The 12064-nt window shown below is 59.9% G+C and overlaps 1 protein-coding gene across 2 annotated transcripts in view; it reads left to right on the top strand.

Moving 5' to 3' along the window:
- The window catches only part of GAK (cyclin G associated kinase), an 82502-nt gene that overhangs the window by 30052 nt on the left and 40386 nt on the right, over window positions 1-12064 (top strand). For both annotated transcript variants that reach the window (XM_025386779.1, XM_025386778.1), the window contains 5 exons: window positions 2465-2590; window positions 5162-5251; window positions 7652-7787; window positions 8170-8282; window positions 10953-11043. In XM_025386779.1, coding sequence (XP_025242564.1) covers window positions 2465-2590; window positions 5162-5251; window positions 7652-7787; window positions 8170-8282; window positions 10953-11043 — 556 coding nt within the window. The remainder of the gene's footprint in view (window positions 1-2464; window positions 2591-5161; window positions 5252-7651; window positions 7788-8169; window positions 8283-10952; window positions 11044-12064) is intronic.

Below are 12064 nucleotides of genomic sequence, written 5' to 3'. Positions count from 1 at the left end.
CCCTCTCTTCCTTCTGTTTCTTCTTTCCTTGTATTTTCCTTTTCTGAAAGTACGTTCTGCCCAGCACACAGGGTTGCTTTCCAGGGAAGCTTCTTCAAGGTTGCAAGCAAGACCCCTGGTTTCCAGAAACCCATGTGCCTGAGGCCCCGTTGTGACGGAAGGGGCTGCAGGGCTCCAGGAGGGGCCGGTTCTGCCCCATGGAAGGTGCTGTTTGCTGTCTGGTTCTTCCTGAGGAGGCTCTGAGTGGCAGGTTTTCTCACGGCACCGAGACCCTCCTGGTTTGCGTTGTTGAAGTGCGATGGGTCGTGTAGCGGGGCTTGAGAGTGTATTTAAGGAAAACAGTAATGGAAGGGTTGAAGTTCGTGAAGAATCAGGGCTTGTGAGCCAGGCCTGCACTTCACAGCCCTGGTCTTTGCTGCTGCTCCACGGTGACATGGCAGGAGCCCAGGCCAGCACCGCAGCCCGCGGGTGTGCACCTGTGGCCTCCGCTGCAGGAGTCTGCACGGCTGTTTGCGGAGGGGCAGGCAGCACGCGCGGCCCCACTCGCCTGCCCCGTGCCTTGTCCTGCTGTGCACACAACTTCTTCTCTGTTGGCTGTAGAATGGGAACAGGCACACGCGAGGGGGCGGGGCGCTCCTGGGCCTTCAGTGGCCGCGTGCCGCTGCGTCTCCCCCTGTGTGCATCTGAGCCAGGGTCACTGATCTTTTCTCCTCTGGACGTCCTGTGAGTGGAGCCTGGCCCCACGCTCTGCATCGGGTTCTCTTGCTCAGCCCTGTGCTTCAGAGGCCTCTGTCCGAGTGTGGCCCGCATCTCCTAGAGGACCAGTGGTGGCCTTCGGCTTCGCTGGGTTTCTCTGGTCGGCCATGGGTGGCGTGCCTGTCCGTTTCTTTCCCTTGTTTATGATGAGCTATCCTGTCTGCACCGTGTGGACAGCCTGTCCAGCTTGCTGGTCCGTGGAGCAGGCGTCCTCTCTAGGACCGGGGTCTGCAGGCCACTGTGGTCAGAGAGCGTCGGCATCTAACCCCTTGCACTCTTGGATGCCACGGCTCTGCCTTTTGCCAGCTCGGGGCATGGCGGGTGCTGCTCCCTCAGTCTGTCCTGGGTGCCCGTGGCCTTGGTTTGCATTTTTCTCCTGTCGACGAGGCTGGCTTGTCAGAACTTGGGCTTCCTCTGGCGAGGTGCCTGCCTTTTCCCCGACTTGCCTTCTCCTCGATGCCTGTGGGAGCCCAGACTGGCCGCGTGCATGCCGAGCACCTTCCATCTGTGGCTGGCACGCTGCCCTCCCGGAGCTCTGTGCTGGCCTTGTTCTCACCCTCCAGAGGGGATGCCTGTGCTGGCCGTCCCGCCACGTCTGTGCTGTCTGTCTTGTTGAAGAAGCCACTCCTTCCCTGTCTCAGAAGGAGCTCCTCTGGGCTGTCTCCCGAAAGATCTGTGGTTTGCCCTGATGTTGGGGCTGAGGCTTCCTTGGTTATGTGAGCTGTGGGATGAGGCCTTCTCCTCTTGTTCCACGTGGGTGCCTGGTGCTGGCAGCTGTTTGCCATGGCTCTGCCGTGAAGACGGGTGTGTGCCGTGTGGGGCTGAGTCACTGCGTTGCCGCCTTGTCGCAGGTGCGGCCTCTGGCATCCGTGGCTTCTCAGTGGCACTCGCTGGACTCCCTGTTGGGCCCGAGCTCCTGGGCCCTGTTATCAGAGCCGCACCAGGAGGGGTAATGTGGCTTCACAACTGTGTGGCCCTTTCTGGTTCTGTGTGTGTCTGTATACTTTCTTTTGAGATGGAGTCTCGTTCTGTCGCCCAGGCTGGAGTGCAGTGGCGCGATCTTGGTTCACTGCAGCCTCCACCTCCCAGGTTCAAGCGATTCTCCTGCCTCAGCCTCCCGAGTAGCTGGGACTACAGGCGGCTACCACCACGCCTGGCCAATTTTTGTATTTTTAGTAGAGACAGGATTTCATCATGATGGCCAGGCTGATCTTGAACTCCTGACCTCAGGTGATCCGCCTGCCTCGGCCTCCCACAGTGCTGGGATTCCAGGCGTGAGCCCCTGTGCCCAGCCCTGTTTATTAACCCGTTATTAATTGAGTTATCTTTCTTTGATTTATGGGTCGTTCTTAATTTTCTGCTTTTTATTTTTCTGAATTACACATATTACATTTGATCAGAAGTTATTTCAGACATCTTTGAGGAAGGCTTCTTTGCTGACCTCTGTGAAATCCCTCAACCCCTCGGGGCCTGCTTCTCAGGCCGGACCCTCCGCCAGAGCCCCTGTGCCTAGGCCTGAAGCAGCCCCTGCCCCCCATGCTGGCCGGTGCGGAGCTGGCTGTGTCCGCAGGTGTGAGGTGCTGCAGCCGCGGCCCTGGGCGAGCGCTGTCTGCAGAGGGCCCTGGCTGTGTCTCATACCCGTGCGCTTTCCCTGAATCCCGTCTCTGTCTACGCCAAGTTCATGGGGCTGTCTTCTGGAATTTTACAGGTTGAGAACTTGTTGCTTAGTAATCAAGGGACCATTAAGCTGTGTGACTTTGGCAGTGCCACGACCATCTCGCACTACCCCGACTACAGCTGGAGCGCCCAGAGGCGAGCCCTGGTGGAGGAAGAGGTGAGCTGAGCGCGGCCTGTGCTGGGGGAAGCTGGCCCTTCCCGCGTTCCGCGCCCTGAGTGCTGAGTGCTGTTTCCCGCCGGGGTGCTTTGAGTGCGGACGTGCAGCCGTCCTGGAGCCAGAACCTGAGCAGCATCACCCAGGCCGGCCTCCATGGCCGGGTCAGCGGCCGCGCCCTCGAGATGTGGAATGTGGCACTTCCCCTCCGTCGTCCTCCCAGTCCCACCCCTGAGTATTGTAGGGCTGTTTTTTCTTGGGTTTTTGGTCACGGTGAGATGTGCGTAACTTTATCACTGTGGCCACTGTGAGTGGGCGGCTCGGTGGCAGAAACACCTGCGGAGTTGTTCCAGCATCCATCCCCAGAACGCTGTTATCCTTTAAAACACAAAATGCCTAATTTTAAAAAATCGCTTAGAAATATATCTGCATGGGGGACTGGACAGCTCCACCCCCAGGACCCCTGCAGGGGAGTGAGTGGCACATCCTCTGAGTGTGAGCAGATGGCATCCCGTGGCAGTCTGGGTGGGTCCACGTGCCCCTGAGGGAGACTCAGACCAAAAGGAGATGGGAACCGGCAGAGCTGCCTTCGGCATTGGTGGTTGGGAAGGGGTTTCCTGGAATGGGCAGAGGGCAGGGACCGCGGGGGCACAGGCTCTGGGACCAGGATGCTGGTGGGGCCCCTGGGGCATCCATTCCAAAGGCTCCCCAAGCTGCTCATTTGCAGTTTCTGCATTTTCCTACAGCTAGCTTACACTGCATAAAAAGTGTATGTAATGTGTACAGACAACACAGAACAGAAAATAGGAATAGTAGGGGCAGGGAGCATCTGAGCATGGCGGCCAGGCAACCCCCCAGGCCCTTTGAGCTCACGTGCCATGCACAGTACACGTGGGTGCTCACGCCCCACACGGCACACACCCGTCTGCATGGCAGAGCCATGGGCCTGCACTGGCACCTGCAGCTCTAGCACGTCCATGAGGCCACGGTTCCTCCTCAGTGAGGGCCTGGCCGGCATCTGCAGAGCCCACAGTCTCAGGGCCACCTTCCCTGGCACCGAGGAAGCAGACCCTGCAAGGCCCAGGGCTTGCTATAGCCCTTCCCTCCGCACTTGCAGTTGAGACCCAGGATGGGTTGTTGAGGGCTCCCCGTAGAAGTGCTGGGGTGCATTTCCTCTTCCGGAGTGGTTCTGTCAACTCACTTGAAATGCGTTTGGGCTTATCTGCCTATTTGTATGAATAGACTTTTTTTTTTTACTTTTTAATTTTTTTTGAGATGGAATCTCGCTCTGTCGCCAAGCTGGAGTGCAGTGGCGTGATCTCGGCTCACTGCAACCTCCGCCTCCCGGGTTCAAGTGATTCCCCTGCCTCTCCCTCCGGAGTAGCTGGGACTACAGGCACCCGCCACCACGCCTGGCTAATTTTTTGTATTTTTAGTAGAGATGGGGTTTCACCGTGTTGGCCATGGCTGGTCTCAAACTCCTGACCTCACGATCCGCCCGCCTCGGCCTCCCAAAGTGCTGGAGTTACAGGCGTGAGCCACTGTGCCCGGCCTGAACAGACTTTATTTTTTAGAGCAGTTGAAGGTAACAGAAAGTGGAGCTGAAAACACAGGGTGCCTTCTCACAGCCCCTCCTTCCTCTGAGCCCCTCACATCCTTGGCTCTCCTCCCAAGCTCCTTTTTCCAGAGATGGGCAGATAGATGCCGTCTCCTGCCACGCATAGCCTGCTCTCGCCCTGTGTCTTGGAACTGTAGGAGTTATTTGCGCTTTCTGGACTCGGGCCTTCTTGCTCTTGTGTCTTGCATTTGTAGCTGACTGTTCGGCCTCAGGGAGGTCATTCCTGAAAAGCAGGTCTTCCAGTGGAGGGTGCTTATCCTGCTTTCCATCAGCTCTCATTTTCCCGTTCCCTTTAAGAAACTGTGGCCTGCCCAAGGCCATGGGCTGTCCTGCTGTGTAACTGCAGAGCCCACTTGCCCACTGCTCTCCTGCGAATCTGCAGCTGAGGGTGGAGTTTGTGTGTCTGCCGTGCATGGAGATTCACTCTCTCCTCACAGCTCTGCGGCCCCAGCCTCTGTGTCTCACAAGTGCCTCCGTATGTTTGTGAGGCTCTCCCTTGTTAACCTTGAACCAGTCGGGTAAACTTGGTGGGCAGCTTCCTCCTCCCACAGCCTTTCGCGTACCCTGGGGCTCTGGGCGTCACAGAAGCTGCTCTGGGTGCAGCCACTCTGGAGCGGGGCCCTTGTGCCAGATGAGACACCCTTCTCAGCAAGCGGATTCGGTGCACAGCAGGTCAGTGCATTGGTGCCGACGTGCCGTGAAGCACGGGAGGCCATAGGAGATTGCAGGAGGTGAATGACTCAGTCCTCATCGTAAGGAGCGCGCCGAGGCCGAAGATGACGGAGGAGCTGGTACATGGGGCCGCCTGGCCGGCGGTTATCCCGGGGCACAGTGTGCGGGGCAGGCTGCTCCTCAGTCTGCTGTGCATTTTTGGAAAGCGGCACGAAAGTGATGCAACAGAAAAAATACTGTTTGTGGGGTGCAACTTTTCCTTTGAAATGTTTGTGTTTTTTCAGATCACGAGGAATACGACACCAATGTATAGAACGCCAGAAATCATAGACTTGTATTCCAACTTCCCGATCGGCGAGAAGCAGGATATCTGGGTGAGGTCCGGCGCCTCTCAGTGGCGATGCCTGGCTCTGTGCGCCCTATTCAACCCCAGGCAGCATGGGCCGGGCACCTGCCACTCCGAACCAGTCTGCCGCCTCTTCTCCTCCACTCCCCTTTTCTTTTTTTTTTCCTTTCCTTAAGGATCACCATGACTACTACTGTTTTTGTTTTTGGAGACAGGGTCTTCCTCTGTCGCCCAGGCTGGAGTGCAGTGATGCGACCTCTGCTCAGGCTCACTGGAACCTCCGGCCCCTGGGCTCAAGGGATCCTCCCACCTCAGCCTCCTGAGTAGCTGGGACCACAGGTGCACACCATGCCCGGCTATTATTTCGTATTTTTGGTAGAAGATGTGGTCTCACCATGTTGCCCAGGCTGGTCTCGAACTCCTGAGCTCAAGCAGTCCACCTGCCTCAGCCTCCCAAAGTGCTGGGATTACAGGCGTGAGCCACCGCGACCGGCCCAACCTTGACTTCTTCTAATGGGGATGAATCGAGTAGCAGTCGGGGGCGTCCTGTGCGGCTGGGTCGGCCCAGAGCCTGCGTGGCTGGGTCCGCCTGAGGCTCCCTCAGCCCCATTTGTGCGTCTGGTCCTGAGTGCCTTGACCCAGGAGCATCCCCGCCACACCCCAGCCTTGGTGTGCTCAGCTCCCCTGCTCAGAGCCAGGCCAGAGTGAGGGCTGAGCCTGAAGGCTGTGGTGTCTCCTCCCTCTTCCCTGCACCTCTCCAAGGCCATGTCCCTGTTGACCGAGGGTGACCGTGTGTGGAAAGCGTCCTGACTTAATGGTTCCTTTGACATCCCCTCACTCTGTCATTCAGCCACCAGATGCGGCAGTTGGCCCTCCATAGTGTATTTGCCTAAGGACCGGGACAGTCATGCCATCAGCCGCAGCACATGGGCTGCACACAGCCCGTGGGGCCACAGGCTGAGACCCTGTGTCCCTTGAGGAGTGTGGAAGGATGGGGCCATGTATATGGTCCTTGCCTGTGTTCTCGTCCCGCCCCAGTGACTGGCCGTCTGCACATCCCGCACGAGGACACTCCTGACCGGCTCTTGCCCAGCCTGGGGTCCCGGTGTGAGCTCTTATTCTTGACTGGATAAGATCCTAATGCCGAAGTCATCCCCAATCCCTCCTCTGGGCTCACGTAAATGGGTGACTGATGAGAAGTCGCTGATTATTCGAGGCCAGTTCTGGGAAAATCCTGAGCGGACTGAGGAGGCTGCTTCCTGCAGCTTCTGCCCCATGCCCTACACTCTGTTTGGGGTCAGGTCTGAAAAGTGGGGCTTTGCTGTTGCCAAGGACAGGACAGGCACCTGCCCCTCGCGTAGCACACAGCAGGGTCTGTGCTGGTCCCACCAGCCCATAGATCCTCAGGGAGTGTGGGAACCCCTGAATTTTGAAAGGATCCTTTTTGTTTGTTTGTTTGTTTGAGACAGAGTCTCGCTCTGTTGCCAGGCTGGAGTGCAGTGGCACGATCTTGGCTCACTGCAACCTCCGCCTCCCGGGTTCAAACGATTCTCTGCCTTAGCCTCCTGAGTAGCTGGGATTACAGGCACCCACCACCACGGCTGGCTAATTTTGTATTTTTAGTAAAGACAGGATTTCACCATGTTGGCCAGGCTGGTCTTTAACTCCTGACCTTGTCATCCACCCGCCTTGGCCTCCCAAAGTGCTGGGATTACAGGCGTGAGCCACCGCGCCCGGCCTGAACGGAACCTTTTAATCTTGAGAACCTGGAGTCCGTTTAACACTGTCACCTGGACAGTTCTTTGTGGTGAATAAAGGTGGAGCATCCAGGCCTCCCCGCGCCGTGGGAAGCGCTGCCGGCTTCACACAGTCAAGAGATGTTTGTGTCACCATGGACTATACTCCCAGGATCCCAAGGAAGGGGCCACCCTCAGCCAGTCTCCATGTCTGCGGTGCTCTTCCCACATCCTTGTCCCCGTGGGCCCGGGCGTCACCCCTGCTATCCCCGCAGACCCAGGCATCACCCGGCACTCCCCACGGCCCCAACGTCACCCCTGCGTTCCCCGCCGGCCCCAGTGTCACCCCTGCAACTCCCTGAGTTCCCAGGCATCACCCCTGCACTCCCCATGGGCCCCGGTGTCACCCCTGTACTCCCCAAGTTCCCAGGCATTAGCCCTGTGCTCCCCGTGGGCCCCGATGTCACCCCTGCACTCCCTGAGTTCCTGGGCATCACCCCTGCTCTCCCCATGGGCCCAACGTCACCCCTGTACTCCCCGAGTTCCCAGGTGTCACCCCTGCTCTCCCCATGGCCCCAGTGTCACCCCTGCACTCCCCGCAGGCCCAGGTGTCACCCGTGCTCTCCCCATGGGCGTGGGCGTCACCCCTGCACTCCCCTCAGGCCGGGGCGTTACCCGTGCTCTCCCCGCAGGCCCTGGGCTGCATCTTGTACCTGCTGTGCTTCCGGCAGCACCCTTTTGAGGATGGAGCGAAACTTCGAATAGTCAATGGGAAGTACTCGATTCCCCCGCATGACACGCAGTACACGGTCTTCCACAGCCTCATCCGTAAGTCCCGCTGGGGTGCGTGCTTGGGGCAGGACCCTGGAGCACAGGCCCCGCGTGGTTCTGGAGACCCCGCGCAGCCTGCGGCACTGCTCCCCTGGCCCCACTCCCGCCCGTCACCGTGGTTTTGACAATGTCCCTGCGGGTGGTTTCCCCACAGCTCCCCTGCTGCCCGCCCCGCTGGTGAAATTGCGGTGCTCTGAGTGGTGGTTTTTGATCATTTTGTTTGGTTTTTGTTCTTCCCTTTGCCACTCCCTCCTTGCTTCTGACGTCACTGATGTGTGTAGAGGGAGTGGCCTCTGGTGGTCTGTGACCTCTGCCAGGGCAGGGGGTGCCGACCCGTCTGGGGAACCGTGGGGCCGAGCGCGCTGTGCTTCTGCTGCAGGCGCCATGCTGCAGGTGAACCCGGAGGAGCGGCTGTCCATCGCCGAGGTGGTGCACCAGCTGCAGGAGATCGCGGCCGCCCGCAACGTGAACCCCAAGTCTCCCATCACAGAGGTGAGGGAGGCACATGTAAGCCCCAAATCCCCTGCAGAGGGGAGGGAGGCACACGTGAGCCCCAAATCCCCCACAGAGGGGAGGGAGGCACACGTGAGCCCCAAATCCCCCACAGAGGGGAGGGAGGCACACGTGAGTCCCAAATCCCCCACAGAGGGGAGGGAGGCACACGTGAACCCCAAGTCTCCTATCACAGAGGGGAGGGAGGCACACGTGAGCCCCCAATCCCCCCACAGAAGGGAGGGAGGCACACGTGAACCCGACGTCTCCTGTTACAGAGGGGAGGGTGGCACGTGGCTGTGCTGCTTCGTCCAGACCCTGCATCCTGGGGGTCCCTGCCCTCCTCAGTGTGGAGCCACAGGCTCTTGAGGGCCCTCCTGCATGGGCAGGGGCACCACCTCAGTCCAGGGCCGAGACTCCGGGGGCACGCTGGGGCCATTGCCAAGGTCTTCACACTCTGCACACGCTCTTCTGGCCTCCTTGAGTTCTGTGGGCGCCTTTCTGGATTCTTCCCCTGACTGGGTGGCATGAATTGCTCCTGCGTCTGTTTCTCGGGTTTAGTGTCTAGGCCAGCTCAGCTGGCCCTCAGCTCTGGGCGTCCTGAAGTTTTGTTGAGTTGCTCCTGCGTCTGTGTCTCTGGCCCTCAGCTCTGGGCGTCCTGGAGTGGCGTGAGCTGCTCCTGCATCTATGTTTCTGGCCCTCAGCTCAGCTCTGGGCGTCCTGGTTGCAGTGGTGTCAAGGCTGTGCCCGGCCAGGGACCGCTCCGGGTACCGGTGGCTGCCGGCAGCATCAGGGCCTGGGAGACTGAGGCGCATGGGGCCACGTGCTTTGTGGAGGTGTGAGGCCTGGGAGGCAGCAGCAGTGTTAGCTGGAAGATGCTTTCATGAAAGTCTTTTGGCCCAGCCGTGGACAGGGTGTACCATCTCCATCGCCAGATCCTCGAGGCAGAGCAGACACGCGGCCTGGCCCCCGCTCACGGGGAGCAGGCAGGCCCCTGGGCATCCCAGCTCAGGGCCCAGTCAGGACACGCAGGGACCCTCGGCGGCCCTCGCAGGGGTCCGCGTCCAAGGACCCAGCACTGTTGGCTTCTGCTTTTTGTCCCCTTTTCAGCCCTTGGGTCGTTTCCACTCCCTGGTAGCTGGAAGCCAGAACCTCCAAGGCCACTGCAGTGGAGCTGACCCAGGCGGTGGGTGTGGGGCATGGGGAGGGAAGGTCAGAGCTGCTGCCGCCCGGAGTCCCCAGCTGAGGACAGGACCCTGTGGGAGGAGGAAGGTTTGGGCTGAGTGGAGGGTTTGCAGTTCCTTTGGGGCCACTTGGGTATGGAGACCTGGGAGCAGGGGAGTGCTGGGAAGCCCCGTGCAGACAGGGAGAGGCTGTGGTCCCCTCCCTGGCGGCCACTGTGGTGGGCGCACTGGCGGAGGGAGCCCTGATGCCGGGTGTGGGAAGCATTTTGAGGTGTGGGGCGCTCTGAGGCGGGAGAGTTGATGTCACTGGTGGCCTCTCAGCAAGCTTCCCTGGGGGTGTCAGAGAGCGGCGGGAAGGGATCACTCTCGGGGGTCCCGCTCTTCAGCAGCCTGGGCCTCGCATCCCCTCGCTCGATGGCTCTTTCCAGAAAACGCCTGCCCACTCCCCCGAGGTCACAGAGGACTGTGGCTCACAGGGAGGTGTGGCCTCTTGCACCCTCGAGTGCGCTGGAGGGATTCCTGAGGGGGCGGGAGGAGGTGCCGCTGGGCAGATGGGCAGACTCGGGCCGCTAGTGATGGGGCGGGGCCCTCAGTGCTTCTGATCTGAGTGCTTCTAGGCCGGGACCCCACGGGGACAAACGTTAGACCCCTGCTTAGGCCAGCCGACTACCCCAGAAAACACAGTCCACGATGGAGCTGAGCTCACAGTGAGATAAAATACTGCCCCCAAGAGGTAGTGAGCCTCACGAGGTGGCCCCCAGAACCCAGGACCTGAAGCGATGGAACGTTTGGGCATGGGAGGTGGAGGCTGCAGTGAGCCGAGATCATGCCACTGCACTCCAACCTGGGTGACAGAGTAAGACTCCGTTTCAAAAAAAAAAAAAGCTGGGTGCGGTGGCTCACCCCTGTAATCCTAGCACTTTGGGAAGCCGAGGCAGGCGGATTGCCTGAGCTAAGGAGTTCGAGACCGGCCTGGGCAACATGGTGAAACCCCATCTCTACTAAAATACAAAACAAATTAGCCGGGCGTGGTTGTGCATGCCTGTAGTCCCAGCTACTCGGGAGGCTGAGACAGGAGAATTGCTTGAACTCATGAAGTGGAGGTTGTAGTGAGCCGAGATAGCGCCCACAGCTCTCCAGCCTGGGTCACAGAGCGAGACTCCGTCTCTAACAAAAAAAAAAAAAGATGGTTGAACAGACTGGGAAGAGAGAGAAAAGGAAAAGGAACAGAATCTGCAGCCCAAGAGTCTGAAAAGCTGGGCTAGAGCGCTGAGCACCCAAGGCAGGCTGCGGGGTGAGGGGATGAGGGCTGCATGCGTGGTTTTGTTTGTTGAGTTCCAGCTGATGCTTTAGCCTGTGGGAAGTTCCTCCCTTGCACTGTGTCGTAGATCGGGGAGCAGAAGGATGAGCTCTGAGGGCACCCGTGCCATGCCTCTCCCCGACGTGGGAGTTCAGAGAACTGACCTCTGCACTTTCATCATCACAGCTTCTGGAGCAGAATGGAGGCTATGGGAGCACCGTGCTGTCGCGAGGGCCACCCCCTCTTGTGGGCTCCGCTGGCAGTGGCTACAGTGGAGGTGAGTGTCCTGTCCTGCGCCCACCACCCGTCCCTCGCTCCTGCTGTGCCCCACGCACCCATGGCACATCGGGATGGAGTCTGGGGTCCTTCTGTCCCGGGCCTCTCCTCCCACCGGAGACAACTGCGAGGTCGGGGTCCCTCAGCGCGCCCTCGGGTTCGGCAGTTCACTGGGGCTCACAGGGCTCAGCAGAGCTGGTGTCTTGGTGCAGTTCAGGAGGGGGACGGGATTCGGACTAAAGCCAGCCAAGGGAAGAGACTCCAGGGCAGAGCCCAGGAGACCGGGCCCAGGCAACCAGGCGGCCTCGCTCAGGAGTTCTGTGGGAAGCAGCCTGCACCATGGCCAAGACCCCAGCATAGATCACGTTGTAGTGTCTGGCACAGCCCAAGGCCCCAAGGAAACAGACACCCCTTTTGGGGATGGAGGGGGCGTCCCCGGTTCCTTCCCAGGCGCTGGGGATGAAGGGCCAGGCCTGCTGTGGGCAAGGTGAACCCTTCACTGCAGCAGCGACCCTGAGGCCGGGGTGCAGGAGCAGGCATTGGACGGCGGAGGGCGGTGGGGAGACAGTTCTGCCACTAATGTGAGGGGGTCTCTTCTGCCACGTGAAGAGTGGGCACCTGTGATGGGCCTGGGTGTCCCTGGAGGGCCCTCAGCTGGTGAGGAGGGGAGAGGGCCCTGGAGACAGATGCTGCATGCTCTTGGGACTCTGTGCTGCGAGCACTCCGGAAGGTTCTGGGCCATTGAGGACGTGGCCCTGACAGGCAGCGGCTGGTTATGCAGCTCTGCATGGCCCTGACTCCTCCCGACCTTGCCCCCCATCCCCACTGGGGTGTGGGAGGTTTCGCCTGGGTCCTTCAGCTCTGCTTCCTAGGGAGGAGCTCAGCTCCATGTCTGGGGCACCCCGGTCCATGCAGTGTGGGTTCCGCACATGCAGGTGTGGTGGCCGGCTATGTCTCTGCTGGCTGGAGGAAGGGTGAGTCCTCGAGCTGCTGGGTTCTGCAGTGCCCCGTCTGCTCGGTGC

The sequence above is a fragment of the Theropithecus gelada genome, chromosome 5, assembly GCF_003255815.1.
Source record: "Theropithecus gelada isolate Dixy chromosome 5, Tgel_1.0, whole genome shotgun sequence".
NCBI classification, from domain to species: Eukaryota; Metazoa; Chordata; class Mammalia; order Primates; family Cercopithecidae; genus Theropithecus; species Theropithecus gelada.
The sequence above is the reverse complement of the archived record's forward strand: the minus strand, read 5'-3'. Positions and strand labels throughout refer to the sequence as shown.